Raw genomic sequence first — 15,120 nt, forward strand, 5'->3', positions numbered from 1 at the left:
GCTTGAGAACCAAAAAAATATCCATTATAGTTTGCCATTTGTCTTCAGAAAACATGGCCTAATTAAATATACTATTTCAATAAATGTCTTGAGGAATGCTTATGAATAAGAAAAGAATTAATATATTGAAGTACAGAGAAACTAATTATTATGCACTAATGCCTGTCTTCAGTTCATCTGTGTATCTGATTTTGTGAGATGCTTTTAGAGTAGTGGTTCTCAAAACGTGGTCCCCAGGCCAGCTTAGCATCATGAAGGAACTTGTTAGAAATACACAATTTTGGTCTTGCCTAGGCTAGAATCAGAAACTCTGGAGTTAGGTCTCAGCGGTCCATGTTTTAACAAGCCCTTCTGATGCTTCTGATGCATGCTCAAAGTTGAGAACTACTGTATCAGAGAGACAGCTGTTTGTGGTGTGTTTTCATAAGGGAACACTTTGAGTAACTTTCTTAGTTGTAATATCTGCTGCTTTTTACCAGAATGCAGTTTTCATTGCCCATTTTGGAGATCTCCACAGTGATTTAAGAGTTACTATCCTGGGTGTTAATGACCCATGAATCTCATACTTCATGGGATTGACATGTTCTGAGCAACTTCTCTGGAATCCAGTGTACATTAGAGAATGACTACATTGTGAACTCTTTTAGATATTCTTGTAATAGTTTCCTTCAACTTTGCTATTTTGAAAGGAGTATGGTGTGGCAGACATAAAATTATCTATTCTTTGTTGGCAGGAATAAACTCTAGTGGAAACTGAGATACTATCATTGCAGCCAGTAGAGAGAAGTTTGTACCAACAGTCTGGATATATGGATCTGGTTGTGACTTTGCTGTTAATTAACAATATGGTCTTGGGAAAATGGTATAACTTATTGAAAAGTCTTAGGGAATTATGTTACTTGTTGCTGTGTGTTTTTTTTTTCCCCCAGTAGCTTGGATTGCTAGTGTCAAGATGATTTCTGTCCCATTAATGAGATACCAAGGATAAAATGAAGTATAGACGTATATTCTTTATTCACCTTTTATGAGAGAGGCAAATATAGCAAGAAATCCCTCAGGAATAGCTAGCTTTGAATTGAGAAACATTTATGGGCTTTGAACCCCCAAGTTTATACCACTGAGAATGGTATAGGGGAGGCAGTTTGTTTTTGTAATAAAGATCTCAGGCTTTTGAGTTAGTCAGGCTTTGGGTTCAGATCCTGGCTTCGTTGTTTACTAAATTGACCTTGACTTCTCTAGGCATTAGTTGCCTTGTTTGTAAGTTGGAGTTAGTGTAGGGCTTGAAAGAGATGACATATTTACAGATTTTTAGCATGGATCCTGGTAGGTTGTAAGGGCCTAGTAAGTGATAGCTTTATTTATTTATTTTTAACTGTTAAAGCAGTCCAGTTTAACACAGTATGACATTTATGTGAAATCAGGTTCACGTTTCAGTTTTCATTGCAATATGAATCGAGAAGAACCAGAACAGTTTCTTTTTTGTGTGCCTTGATTTATTTAAAAGTATAATCAGCCTGTAATTCCAGCACTTTGGGAGGCTGAGGTGGGAGGATTGCTTGAGCCCAGGAGTTCAAGACCAGCCTGGGCAACATAAGGAGACCCAGTTTCTACAAAGAATTAAAAAAAAAAAAAAAAAAAAAAAAAGGCTGGGTGCGGTGGCTCATGCCTGTAATCCCAGCACTTTGGGAGGCTGAGTCAGGCGGATCAGTTGAGGTCAGGAGTCCAAGACCAGCCTGGCCAACATGGCAAAAACCCTATCTCTACTAAAAAATAAAAAAATTAGCCGGGCGTGGTGGCGGCGCCTGTAATGCCAGCTACTCAGGAGGCTGAGTCAGGGAGAAGTGCTTGAACTCGGGAAGGGAGGCAGAGCTGAAGGGAGCAGTGAGCTGAGATCATGCCACTGCACTCCAGCCTAGGCAACAGAGCAAGAATTCATCTTAAAAAAAAATAATAATAATAACCAGGCATAGTGGCATGAGCCTGTGGTTCCAGCCACTCGGGAGGCTGAGGTGGTAGGATTGCCTGAACATGTGATTATGCCACTGCATTCCAGCCTGGGTGACAGAGCAAGACTCTGTCTCAAAAAGGAAAAAAAAAAGATGATCAAAACTATAGCACTAAGAAATCATCCTTCTCATTTGTTTTTCTCAGACCTAGTTTAAAATTCTAGCTTATGATATGATCTCTTTACTTTAGGTGACGATGAGCAGAGTGATTGGTTCTATGAAGGAGAATGTGTCCCAGGATTCACTGTTGCTAATCTTCTGCCCAAGTGGGCTCCTGATCATTGTTCTGAAGTAGAAAGAATGGATTCTGGATTGGATAAATTTTCAGATTCCACATTCCTTTTACCTTCTCGGCCAGCTCAAAGAGGTGAGTTCTGAGGAGACCAAGAACTTAATGCTTTTATGGTTCTCCTTGGGCAGAGCAATCATCTCCTAGCAAGCATACTCATGTCTTCAATCACACATTTAACTATCTGAATTTTGGAGCTAGCTCAGGGATTTTCTAGAGGATTCAAAGTAAGTCTCAAAGCTTAAGGTTCTCTCCATTCCTTCCTAAACTAATCCATGGAATCTCTTGGGACATATATATTAGCAGGGTATTCCTTCAGCTTGCCATTGCCGTTTGTGCCAGATTTAGTGACAGCTGCTTACCCTGATGTGAAACTGATAGGTTATTGAGTATCGGATTTTGGAAGAGAACAGATTTCAATAAGAACATTCATCTACACATTCTTATTTTCAGTAAGAGTATTCACATATAATGGTGTTTTAAAAATGGATGCTTTTAAAATAAGTAGTTCTATTTTAATGACCCTATTATTGGGGACTTTAACACAAATATGTTTCCTTTTCCCTTTGCTTTTTCTTCAATTATGATGTAGCAAAGTGGGTGGAAAGAACCTAGGACAGAGAGATGGAAATGTGGTGTTATTACTCTGGTACTGTCTACCAAGCTCTGTGATAGTCGCTTCATTTTCTTGGGATGACAGGGTCATCACTTAAGATATGTGACATTGGACAAAACCATTTATTTTAGCGCTACAAATTTATGATTTTGGGGTTCCCAGTAACCCATAATCAACCAGTTAATCAGTTGTCAAGAATTTGTTGAACATCTGTTGGTGATCATAATCACACTACGAGATGTAAACTCGTATTATGTAGGATTTTGTCATGGTGAATTTTTTTTGTCATGGTGAACCAGTGGTTGGTTCTTGGTAAGGACTGGCTGAGGCACACATTGCTGTATTGAACATTTTGATGAACATTTCTAAAAGTTTCTAATGGACCATTTAAAATATATACAAATAAGCAAGAATAGTAAGAAGAAACTTAAAATGGCCTATAATCTCATATCCAGAGACAATCTCATTAATAACATTTTGGTGTGGTTTCCTCTAGTTGTTCTTTCCTTGTGTAGAACACATGCAGCAGTGAGAAAAATTGGGTTATCTGATGCGTGCTATTTTCCCTGTTATGTCATGAATTAGAATGTTTTTGACATAGAAACTAACATTTAATTTTAAGTTAAAAATTGTTAATAGTACCTTATGTTTGTGTGGTGTTTTCAGTTTATAAAGTCCCTTCTATTTGCTATTTCATTGGGTCTTCAAAACAGCCCAGTAAGGTAGGACTGAGTGATTATCCCTCTTTTATAGATGGAGGATGCCTAGGTCAAAGGTAAATGGCATGCCTGTGATCATACTGCTAGTGACAAAGACCTGGGAATAATAAATCCTCGGCAGATAACTCTGTGATACTAGTTTAAAGGTCAATCTAGTAAGATCCTGGGGGTAAAGCCTTCAGTGTTCTAGAAACACAGGATTGCATTTGGATTTTCTGCATTCGGTATCTGAGGCCTTCCTTCTTTTTTTAGGGTATCATGCTCGCTTGAATCGTCTGCCTGGAGCTGCAGCTCGGTGCCTCAGAAAGGGGCGAAGAAGGCTGGTTGGGAAGGTGATACCTCTCACAGTTTGCTGGGCTCAGTGGGGAGATAATATTCCCTACGGGAGTTGTGTACCCTGTTAACAATCAGAGGTGCTACAGAACTCCCTGAAGTTAATGGAGCCAACTGGAATGTGTTGGGAGTTTACAAGAGTGAACATTATGTAGAATGTGAATGGATATACAAATAAAAGATGAAACGTAATTCATACAGAAGTTCTGACAAAGCAAACACTGTCATTACAGTGTCTGTTGCCTGTAAACCTACAAGCCTGAGCTGTGCCTTCTGTAACTTTTGATTAATGTTATGTTATTGTGTAAGTTAAAATATTCTTGGCTTCTTTATGACTCCTCTTGAATTCATGAATGCATCTTTGTTCTTTCCTAACTTTGGTCTTTCATCCTAGAATTCATAAAAAAGAAAAAAAAAAAACTGTTATTGAGTTTCAAGAGCCCCTCAGCCATGAGGGAGAACTATCTGCTGTTTATTCAGTTCTGCCTTTGCGAGGGATGATGCCAGGGACTCAACTCATTTAATCCTTCCAGCAACCTTGTAGAAAAAGGGCAAGCCCCTTTAGCAGATGAGGAAAACTTAGGTTCGAAGAAGTTAAGGAATGTCTGATGTTACCCAGATAGGAATGGTGGAATAGAGATTTGAACCCAGGTCTACTTTTGTCTTTTTACATTTTTATTGAATTTTATTTTTTACTCTACTTTGAGATTGAGAAATAAATTAAGACAGGGGCTCATCCTCATTCAGAGAAGATGGTAGTGGGCAAAGAATAAGGAAAGGAGCGGCATTGAAGCATTAATTTGTTTGTTCTTGGTAAGAACAAACTTGGTAAGTTACAAGTTGTAACTTGGTAAGTTACAAATTGTAACTTGGTAAGCATTTAGAATGCCTGTTAGGTGGCACAATGTGTGCCACAGTCTGGCTTCCCTTAAGGGGATACTGTTTTATAGCCTGACTAGGGAACAGTTTTCTGAAGTTTTAGGCATGCAAAAAAAATGAGGCTGTTTATTTCCAGACGAGCCCAGGATACTTATTTCTTTTTATCTTTCAATTTGAGTTCAAATCTTTTTTCTTTTCTTGAGACGACATCTCGCTCTGTGACCTAGGCTGGAATGCGGTGGTGTTATCTCGGCTCACTGTAACTTCCCACCTCCCAGGTTCAAGCGATTCTCCTGCCTCAGCCTCCCCAGTAGCTGGGATTACAGGCACCCACCACCTTGCCTGGCTGATTTTTTCGTAATATTAGTACAGACAGCATTTTACCATGTTGGCCAGGCTGGTCTCGAACCCCTGACCTCAGGTGATCCACCTGCCTTGGCCTCCCAAAGTGCTGGGATTACAGGCATGAGCCACCGTGCCCGGCCTCAAGTTCAAATCTTGAATTAGAAGACATTTGATTATTGGAAGACTGATACCTTTCGAATTACTCATTTTACAGACAAAGCACTGCTTTTGCTGCTCCGGGAGCTTATTGTTAACAGGAATAGCTAGCAGAATAGTAGCACATGGGGTGGAGGAAGGAGAGGATTTTACTTTTATTGTTTAGGCTTGACAGATAATGTTCCCCCTGCCACCTATGTTACTTTCTTTCAGCTCTTATAAAATGAGAGCCATCCACGTCCATGGAGGCAAGTCACTTTGTCTTGAAGGTTTCCCTTTAGCTTGCCTGGAAGGGAATGAGGGCCTGTTGGATGTGCCTTTAATGATGTCAAATGAGTAGGATAATATTTACTTGTTTAATTCATCTTCATCACCTCACAGCGATATTTATCATTTCTAGCAGAGGTCACTGCTCTGCCCCCTTCTTCCCTCCCCCATCTCGCTTCTGGTTTTCTAAATTGTCATCGTAAATAATGAGTTTCATTCACAGCTCCCTGCCAGTGAGCTGCTAATTACACAAAGTACTGCTTGTAATTTACACAGTAATAAACTGTAAATTTAAACATTACGGCACTTTAAGTTAATAATTTTTCTGCTGTAACAAATAGCTCATTTTTCAACCATCTTTTCCCTTGGCCCCCCTACCATGTCTGTGTCTGTGACCAGGAGGCATAGCTATAAGAAATGCAGAATGTGAAGAATATAGTATATGAAAACTTCTCATTTAACTCCACTACTGCCCGGACTCTGACCTCAGGGTAATTTTTCTATAGCCAGTTCAGCTGAAATGTGTAGCCTGATGTTTAGGACAGTCCACACATATAGATGAATACAGATAATAACATTTGTCCAGACACAAATGTGTTTAAAGAACAGCCTTGACATTCTTGACAGTCACGCCCGTGACTTGTGTTATCTCAACACAACAGTTACTCAGATGTGTGTTGGTATGCTTTCCCAGGTGCCATGGTAGGTAAGCATTGGGAATGTACTCAAATGAAGAGTGAATTGCCGTTTTCCAATTTTTTGGAAATGGTTGATTTCTGAACTATTTGTGGTGTTATGGGGTAAGCTTTTATACTAATGATGTTGAGAACCCTGAATTTAGGAATCAATTTTATACAAATTTCTATTTTTATTTCTTGAGATGATGTTTGAGGGACAAAGTACAGAGTAACAATTTTTGCAAGTCACAAAACTCTTTTAATGTATTTATATTTAGTCAGCAGAGACTTTTACCAGTGAGGATTTAGTAACGTCCTAGGATGAAGGCTGTTGGGACTATAATCACATAGCTCTAGGGAGCTTGGTGTGCTGCCCTGTTAAAAATTGGCTACTGTTGAATTTTCTAAAAAAGGATTTTTACTCCTATATACTGCAGTAGTTCCAGGAGGTATAGTACTTATTAAAATACCATATATGGTGAATAGTGTCTATAAAGTGTTGATAAAGACTTTTGGATCACTGGAGAATAATAAATGTAGGGTAACATGTAATACTTTAAGATGAATTCCAATAAAAAGAAATATAGGTGCTGTTTTATTTTAAGATTGATTTTTAACATGTGCCTTTTGAGGTTGCCTTAGCTGGCACAATTATGGGAAAGGTTGATATTGTACTTTATATGTTTGTTTCTGTGGTTGGATGATACTCTTGTCTGCCTTGTCTTTTTAGGAGACCAGCATAAACACTTTGGGGACTGAGAGGATAAGCCATATCATTAGTGACCCTCGGCAGAAAGAGTAAGTGCTTACATATTTACTGGCTGTGCTAGTCTGCTCCTTGGAGGAGGAGGCAGAGGGGAGTTTTATGGAGCAACTTAGAAATCAGGCTTCAGAGCTCAAAGAGATCTTAAAGATTTGTACTTTATAACAGTTAAAGATGGCAACATCCTAAACCTGTGATAGTGATTTTCTTTTCCTTTCTAGACTAGTTTCATTGTATTGTTTTTTTTATACCTGCAGATGCTGCATTAGTAGCCTCCAGTAAAGATGTTTATTTTAAACTAATTTTTCTGTCTCTAAATTTTTTTTCCAAAATGGATGATTGCCTCTATCCTCCTATATTCTCTTCCCATTTTTAGACCTTTTCATAGGGAAATGTCTTTTTTTTTTTGAGACAGGGTCTGGCTCTGTCACCCAGGTTGGAGTGCAGTGGTGGAGTCATGGCTCACTGCAACCTATGCCTCCTAGGCTCAAGCAATCCTCCCACTTGGGCTTCCTGAATAGTTGGGACTACAGGCATGTGCCACTGCGCCTATCTAATTTTTGTATTTTTTGTAGAGACAGGGTTTTGCCGTGTTGTTCAGGCTGGTCTTGAACTCCTGGGCTCAAGTGATTTGCACACCTTGGCCTCCCAAAGTGTTGGGATTACAGATGTGAGCCACTGCGCCCAACCTGTGAAATATCTTGTTCTAATTACTGTGGTGAGTGCTGTAGGAAGCCTGTATGTAGCTACAGGAAAATAATTCTGCAAATTCTCGTGACAGCCTTGTCCCCTAAAATGGTTGGTTCTTTCATATATCTTGTATGCATCATGGTCAGTACCCAGTTATGATCCTGTACACATCCAACCCGGGCTAATTTTAACATAGAAAATAAAGATGTGGGTATGGTTTATGCCCTTGTTGAGTTGAGGCTTCTGTTGTCACTGCACAACTGAGAGAGTATTGGTGTCACACTGTAATCTTGGGTTTATTTCTATTGTCCAGTCTTTTATATTACATTACAAGCCTTTTTCCTTTGAAGAGGTTTTGTTTTGTTTTTTTCCAGAACCTTCACATGCATTTAATGTCTTCTCCTATGATTGCATCTTTTCTCTATTCCCTGCTTTGTCTTTACTTCATGATTCCAACATCTTATCTTCTTCTCCCTTCTGTAATTTTCCTATCACTTCTTTTATTGTTTTATTTCCTGTTATTCTCTCCCTCCCTTTAGTTTCTGGTTACCATCAGCTGGGAAAAGAGAACGAAATCAGGTAAGATCGTTTTTCTTTGTCATCTTTATTTTATCATTTGGTTTCCTTTTCTTTAGAAAGAATAAAGCGTTGGCTTCTGATTTTCCTCACATTTCTGCTTGTGCACATGAGGTAAGGTTTCCTCTTTCTTGTTATTTTGATTTTCTTGGAGAACTGTTTTCTAAGAGTAACCAATACTTACTGGTAAAAACTGCAGCTGTTTCCTCTTTGTAGGTTCAACTGTGATCATTAGTTTCTTGTAGCATATATTTCATAGGAATCCTGTTTTTATTTTAGTTTTGAACTTTGCAGTAAGAAAGCGGAATGAATCTCATTTGCATATGGTTTAGTTCAACATGAGAATCCTGCGTTGAGAAGTACTATGTTGAAGCCTAAACGTATGAAGCAGAAGGTAGAGCTGCTCTGGGTGAAGTGGGGTCAAAGCCTTAGAGCAGTGGTCCCCAACCTTATGGCACCAGGGACAAGTTTTGTGGAAGACAGTTTTTCTATGGACCCGGGTTGGGGGCATGGTGAGGAGGGTGGTTTCGGGATGATTCAAGTGCATTACATTTATTGTGCACTATATTTCTATTATTATTACATTATAATATATAATGAAATAATTATACAACTGACCATAATGTAGAATCAATGGGAACCCTTAGCTTGTGTTCCTGCAACTAGACAGTCCCATCTGGGGGTGATGGGAAACAATGACAGATCATCAGGCATTAGGTTTTCATAAGGAGTCCACAACCTAGGTCCCTCACTTGCTCAGTTCACAGTAGGGTCTGTACTCCTATAAGAATCTAATGTGGCTGTTGATCTGACAGGAGGTAGAGCTCAGGCGGTAATGCCAGCGATGGGAAGCAGCTGCTTGCTGACAGCTCACCTCCTGCTGTGCGGCCCTGGGGTTGGGGACCCCTGCCATAGAGCCTCTCCTTCTTAGTCTTTTCCCTAGCAACCCCCTGAGGGGGGCCCTTGGCATATTTAGGCCCATGTGGAGGGCTCACAATTTAAAAATTAATTCATAGTAGTTATCAATATGTTTCTTTATGTGTGAAGCTTTGTGATTTTTTTTTTGGAGGATTGCTTTATCTTGGTGATTAGTTGTAAAATAGATGAACACTCACAGGTGAAAAGTTGTAGTCTTTCTGTTTGTCGTGTTTTTTTTTTAACGACTTAGTAGCTTATTGAGTTGATACACATGATCCACATTTTAGACTTGGAATCTTCATTATGAATCTGCTGTTTCAAAATGAACTAGAGTGGTAGAAGACTTAACTGGTGTATGTGTATGAGATGATTTTAGATGGCGTGTGGACGCACAATTTTTAAGTTATGTATTATAGTTTACATTGGAAAAGATGTAATTATTATATCAAGCTTGTTATTTCACAGAAATGTAGTAAGGACAAAGCCGAGCAAAAATAATTGATATGAGGAAAAATAATAAGTAAACAGTAGTACAGGTTTTAGGCAGCTAAGGAAAATCATGAAGGTGGTATGTGAGAGACTGCAGTTTGGGGAACACTAAGCTAGAGCACTAATCATGTTTGCATCAGAGGATCTAAAGGCAGAAGAGGACCTATGGCAGTCACCTGGTCCAGATCTGTTATTTGCAAATGATGAACCGGAGATCTATAAGATTCATACTATTTGCCCAAAGTCATACAGCTAGTAGAACCAAGATTGGAACCTCTGTGGCAGATAGAACAGTTGCTTAGTTTGTATTCTCATAAAACACGTTTGAAGTTATCATTCCAGGGTCTTCCAGTCTTTGTATGTTACAAGGTATTAAGTTCTAAACTTTTTGGAGAGGACTATTGGTTGTGGAAAAAGTCCAAAGAAAGCTAGCAAACATAAAGTGAGGGATCTCATTTGATCCTCACAGCCACATTTTGAAGTCAAATAGATGTTTTTGCAGATGAGAAACTGAAATTATACTCTAAAAGCAATATGATAGCAATGAAAGTAAAATAGGTAGGGCAGGCCTGGCGCAGTAGCTCACGCCTGTAAGCCCAGCACTTTGGGAGGCTGAGGCAGGTGGATCACCTGAGGTGAGGGGTTCGAGACCAGCCTGGCCAACATGGCGAAACCCTGTCTCTGCTAAAAATACAATAACAACAACAACAAAAATTAGCAAGGCGTGGTGGTGGGTGCCTGTAATGTCACCTACTTGGGCAACTAAGACAGGAGAATTGCTTGAACTCGGGAGGTGGAGGCTGCTGTGAGCTGAGTTCATACCACTGCACTCCAGCCTGGGTGATAGAGCGACGACTGTCTGTCTCAAAAAAAAAAAAAAAATTAGGTAAGACAGATAGTGATATATTCATTTAACAGATGAGGATAGTAAAGCTCAGAGGTTATGTAATTTTTGACACCCAGTACATCAGTGGTAGATTGGAACTAAAAGGTGTTCTAATTCTTAGTCTAGTTCTCTTTCCACAATGTGATGCTGCTGTTATGTGCCAACCAGTCAGTTATTCTTGGAAACATTTGCCAGGATAAGGAAATGAAAAAGTAATTTCATGCTAATCTTGGGAACAAGGGCTGATACATAGTTGATAATCAGCAGGCACAAGTTCCTGTTACATCATGTGGAAAAAAACTTCTTCTGCCATTTAAGTGACTATTGTATATCAGAAGTTTTTGAAAAAGTGTTGTTTAATAAGGATTAGGGTTTTTTTTTTTTTTGACACGTGCTAGATCAGGTTGGGTACATTCACAGGCACACTATTAAATATGCGTGACTTTACTGAACAGTGCCTGTGTTTGACAAAAGAGTTGGACAGTCAAAGGGGAAAAGTAATCAAAGTGTAGGTTACCCTTTAGGATCAGGTCCGTTTCATGTAAGCCTTACTGAAATAGTCTTATTCATTCCTGCAGTTCAATCCCCTGTCTCCCCTTTACTCACTGGACGTTCTTGCCGATGCTTCTCACCGAAGGTGTTCACCAGCACACTGCTCTGCCAGGTAATTGTCTTTTAGTAGCTGTTATTTGCTTCTGGACAATACTATATTCCTTTCTGTTACTCCTGAAATTATAAAATATGTTTGTGTACAGTATCCAATTTGATCCTGACAATCCTCCTAATCCATAGGAATCTTTTGAGGTGGATAGATGTTTTACAGATATAGAAACTGAGGCAGAGCAGTGAAGTGTCTTTCCTGTGGTCCAAGGCTAGTATGTGATTAAGTCTCAACTTTGACCTAGGTCTTCTGGCTCATATTTCATTTTATTTCCGCTGCTAAAAGCCCCATCTTCAAAGAACATTATTAATGTTCCTTGCCATGACCCTGTAAAACCCTGCATGATCTGACTTCTTCCTGCATGTACAGCCTCCTTTCGTGTAATTTTCTCCCTCTGTCGGGGAGAGATCCAGCAGTACCAGGGAGCTCTGTTTTGTTCTTCAAAAATTGCAGCAGTCCTTTCCTGCCTCTGAACGTTTGCTCTTTTTCCCATTGACTGGAAAACTGTCTTTGAGCTGCTGCTTGTCTCAGCTCAGGTGCCACCTCGTCAAGGGGGACCACTCAGACCATCCCGTCTAAGGGGCCACCTCCAGCACTTCCTGCTCATTATCTGTTTGTTTCCTTTATTGCTCTATCACAGTCTGAAATGAATTTGCTTATTAGTTTATTTTAGTGGGTTTGGTTTTTCTTTTTCTTTTTTTTTCTTTTTCACTTTATCCTTCAGTCTTTCCCACTAGAATATAAGCTTCAGAGTACTGGGATGTTGTCTTGTTCCTGATAACTCCCTAACACAGTATCTGGGACTTGTTAAGCATTAATATATATTAGTCAAATGAATGACTCCTTACAAATATAAATTCTTTTAGGTAACGTGGGAAGTAAATATGGTTTTAATTGTAGCAGCCCCTACAGGGCTGTTATGTAGAAAAGAGTAGCTAATAGGCTGGACCCTAGAAGTTTTATTGTTTGTGGTGGCACAAAGGATTTCTTTCCAAGGTTCTGATAACTCTTTTTTTCCCTAATAAGTTCTTAAATGGTTATGTTCATAGTTTTTGAGATGCAGGCTGCACAAAGAAGTTACTCTTTCGTGGATACAGTTAGCACTTCTACTGTGGGCTATAATAATAAATTTTGCACCATAACCTACTGCGAGATCTTTCTACTGAAATATTGGTATTTCTGTACAGAATGTCTTTTGAAAAGAGAGACCATCACAAATGGTGTTATTAAGAATGTGGAACCAGCCTAGGCTATAACATTGTGAGACCTTGTTTCTACAGAAAATTTTTTTAAAAATCAGTTGTGTCTGGTGACGTACACCTGTAGTCTCAGCTACTTGGGAGGCTGAGGTGGGATCGCTTGAGCTCAGGAGGTCAAGGTTTTAGTGAGCTGTGATGATGCCACTGCACTCTAGCCTGGATGACAGAGTGAGACCCTGTCTCAAAAAAAAAAAAAAAAAAGAATGTGGAAAATTGTGGAGTGATATAAACTATTAGTAGTAAGGCGTTTCCTTCAGTAGCATGATGTTTATTCATCATTAATTCATTCAGCGTTTGCTGGGATCCTGCTGTGAGCCAGCCTCTTTGTTTAGATACCACCCTCAAGGAGCTTATGTTCTCATGGGAAAGTCAGGTATGGAAGTTGACAATTACAATAAAGGTTTGAAAAAGCACAGAGAAGGGGCCCCTAACTTCGAGGCTCAGGGAGATCTTTTTAGAGGTTGTGCTCAAGCTGTCAGAGAAGACAAGATTTTAATCCATAGGAAAACAGTCCTTCAGCTGTTTGTCTTAATACCAAATAAAATGATGTCTGTGTATACTGTTTGGGAAAATGATTTGAGTAGCATGATACCATGTCAGAATGCTGAAAGTGGTTTACTTTCCCTCCTCACTTTACCTGTGCTACCTAGAGCTGTGCTGTGCTGAGATCAGTATTCGTACTTTTGTTAGGCTTCCTGTTTCTTTTAAAAGCCTTATCCTGGGGCTGGACTAGGCATTAGCTTCTTGTTTCTTTGTGTATCTCATTATCTGTATCACTGTCTTCACTCTCTTGCCTGGCAGTGTTTGTGGCTGAACTTGGAAACCTAAGGAAGTCGCTACTGTGCTTCTATGTACTCAGCCCTAGGGTAATATTGCTTATTGTTTTGGACCATTGCTGAAAGCAAAGGAGAGAGAATGTGGATAATCATACATCCTCTTTGTCCTTACTTCTAGACATCATACCCAGGGCAATAGATACCAAGTGGGTTGCATACATGAAGGTTTTTTGGGACAGGGGAGGTACATTTTTAAACTTACATTTATTGATAGCTGATCCTTCAAATTTTTTTTGTTTTAAATTGTACATTTGTGTCTAGTAGCATGTATTTATATTTTATGTGTATGTACTACACATATCATCTTTTTTCAGATTTTTTACTCATGAAGGTGCACATCAATAAAACTTGGCAACCACTGCTCCATAGGAAATGATCAGCGCAAGTGACTTCTATGCAATGTTTAGAAAATGTGAATGATGACATACTGAGCTCTCAGGGCAACTGGTCACTCCTTTGTAATAGTTCCTCCCTAGCAGGGGGTTAGTGAGGATGGAACCGTTTAGGTCCAGTGTGGCAGACTGATGAGACTGGATTCAGAACGGGGCAGTAGGCTTTGCAAAGAGTGGATCATTTAGCAAAAGCCTGGCACCAAGGAGGAGTGTGAAGGAGTAAGTGGCGGAAGAAGCAGGTGAAAGACTGTACTAAAAACTGTTTCGAATGGAAATTGTATCTTTTTCTTGTCCCATTTTATTTGTAGTGGGGAAACATTTATTTCAAAGCATCTGGACAGCATTGGAAATTTCACATGCATCATTAGCACGGGGTGTGTGTGTGTGTGTGTGTGTGTGTGTGGCGACTATGTTATCATTAGTGGTATAATTTTATTTTGCAAAGAGAAGTGTTTCCTGTTTTATCACAGCTTTCCCCGAGGAGGGCTGGTGTATTAATTTGCTGTATTGCCTCCTGGCTGTTCCCAGGCTGTTTTTCCTCTTCATCATGGAATTTTTAATGGCCCTGTTGCCTCTTGGGAAGCATGTGAGGAAGAGTTCCTCAGGGAGTGCTTCCCTTTTTTCACATGCCTATAATTACTCTCCTTTAAGAGCACAAAGAGTTCGATAATCATGCCTGAACTATGAAGGTTCCCTCCTGTCAGGTTACTGAGCTGAGGCTGCTTCTTGCCTGGACACTGCCAATTCCATTCTCCCAAGCAAGAGGAAGGGCTTTTCAACAGTTTCCTCCCTGCTAGAACCGTATGCCTTTCTGGTTCTCAGAATAGGTGGGGGCGGGGGGCATTGGGAGGATGGCACATGACCTAAAATCCTCTCTTGTTTAGTATTTCATTGCTATAAACAAATAAATAATTGGACCATAATCTTAAAATAACATTTTATTGATGTATCGTTTTAATACAGCCCAGATGACAGGTGCAGTGGATGGGAGGGTTTGTGGTCTTTGTACCATCTAATAGATTTATGGATTTCAGGAATACCACTCTGGAAATAGTTAACTTGGTGGTTTTCAACCCTGGCTGCAAGTTGGAATCACTTAAGAAGCTTTAAGAAAATATATCCATGCTGGGCCCTACTTCCAGAGATTCTGATTTAATTGGTCTGGAATGAGGCCTAGACATTGGCATTATTTTAAAGCTCCCTAGGTGATTAATGTGCAGCCAGGGTTAAGAACTGTTGTCCTAAATGCATATGGGTTTGTGATTGGTGCTTTGTAATTTGCTTAATAGGGGCTCCTATTTCATAATTGGCACGAACTCTGTGCTTTGGTATGGTATGCACCATTCCTTATGGGAGGTAGACC

General features: G+C 39.7%; 1 protein-coding gene across 6 annotated transcripts in view; it reads left to right on the top strand.

The window, feature by feature from the left end:
* The window catches only part of GPATCH2L (G-patch domain containing 2 like), a 62,628-nt gene that overhangs the window by 18,061 nt on the left and 29,447 nt on the right, over window positions 1–15,120 (top strand). For 3 of the 6 annotated variants that reach the window (XR_012091014.1, XM_007987354.3, XM_007987356.3), the window contains exons 4-8: window positions 2,197–2,373; window positions 3,883–3,962; window positions 7,018–7,085; window positions 8,376–8,430; window positions 11,188–11,273. Coding sequence is in view for 3 of the 6 variants with exons in the window: in XM_007987354.3 (XP_007985545.1) it covers window positions 2,197–2,373; window positions 3,883–3,962; window positions 7,018–7,085; window positions 8,376–8,430; window positions 11,188–11,273 (466 nt within the window). In the remaining 3 variants the exon portion in view is untranslated. Of the gene's footprint in view, window positions 1–2,196; window positions 2,374–3,882; window positions 3,963–7,017; window positions 7,086–8,279; window positions 8,711–11,187; window positions 11,274–15,120 lie in introns of those variants that run through there. The other 3 variants (XR_012091013.1, XR_012091015.1, XM_007987355.3) reach the window with 3 other exon arrangements.

Source organism: Chlorocebus sabaeus, chromosome 24 (genome assembly GCF_047675955.1).
Source record: "Chlorocebus sabaeus isolate Y175 chromosome 24, mChlSab1.0.hap1, whole genome shotgun sequence".
Lineage (NCBI taxonomy): Eukaryota > Metazoa > Chordata > Mammalia > Primates > Cercopithecidae > Chlorocebus > Chlorocebus sabaeus.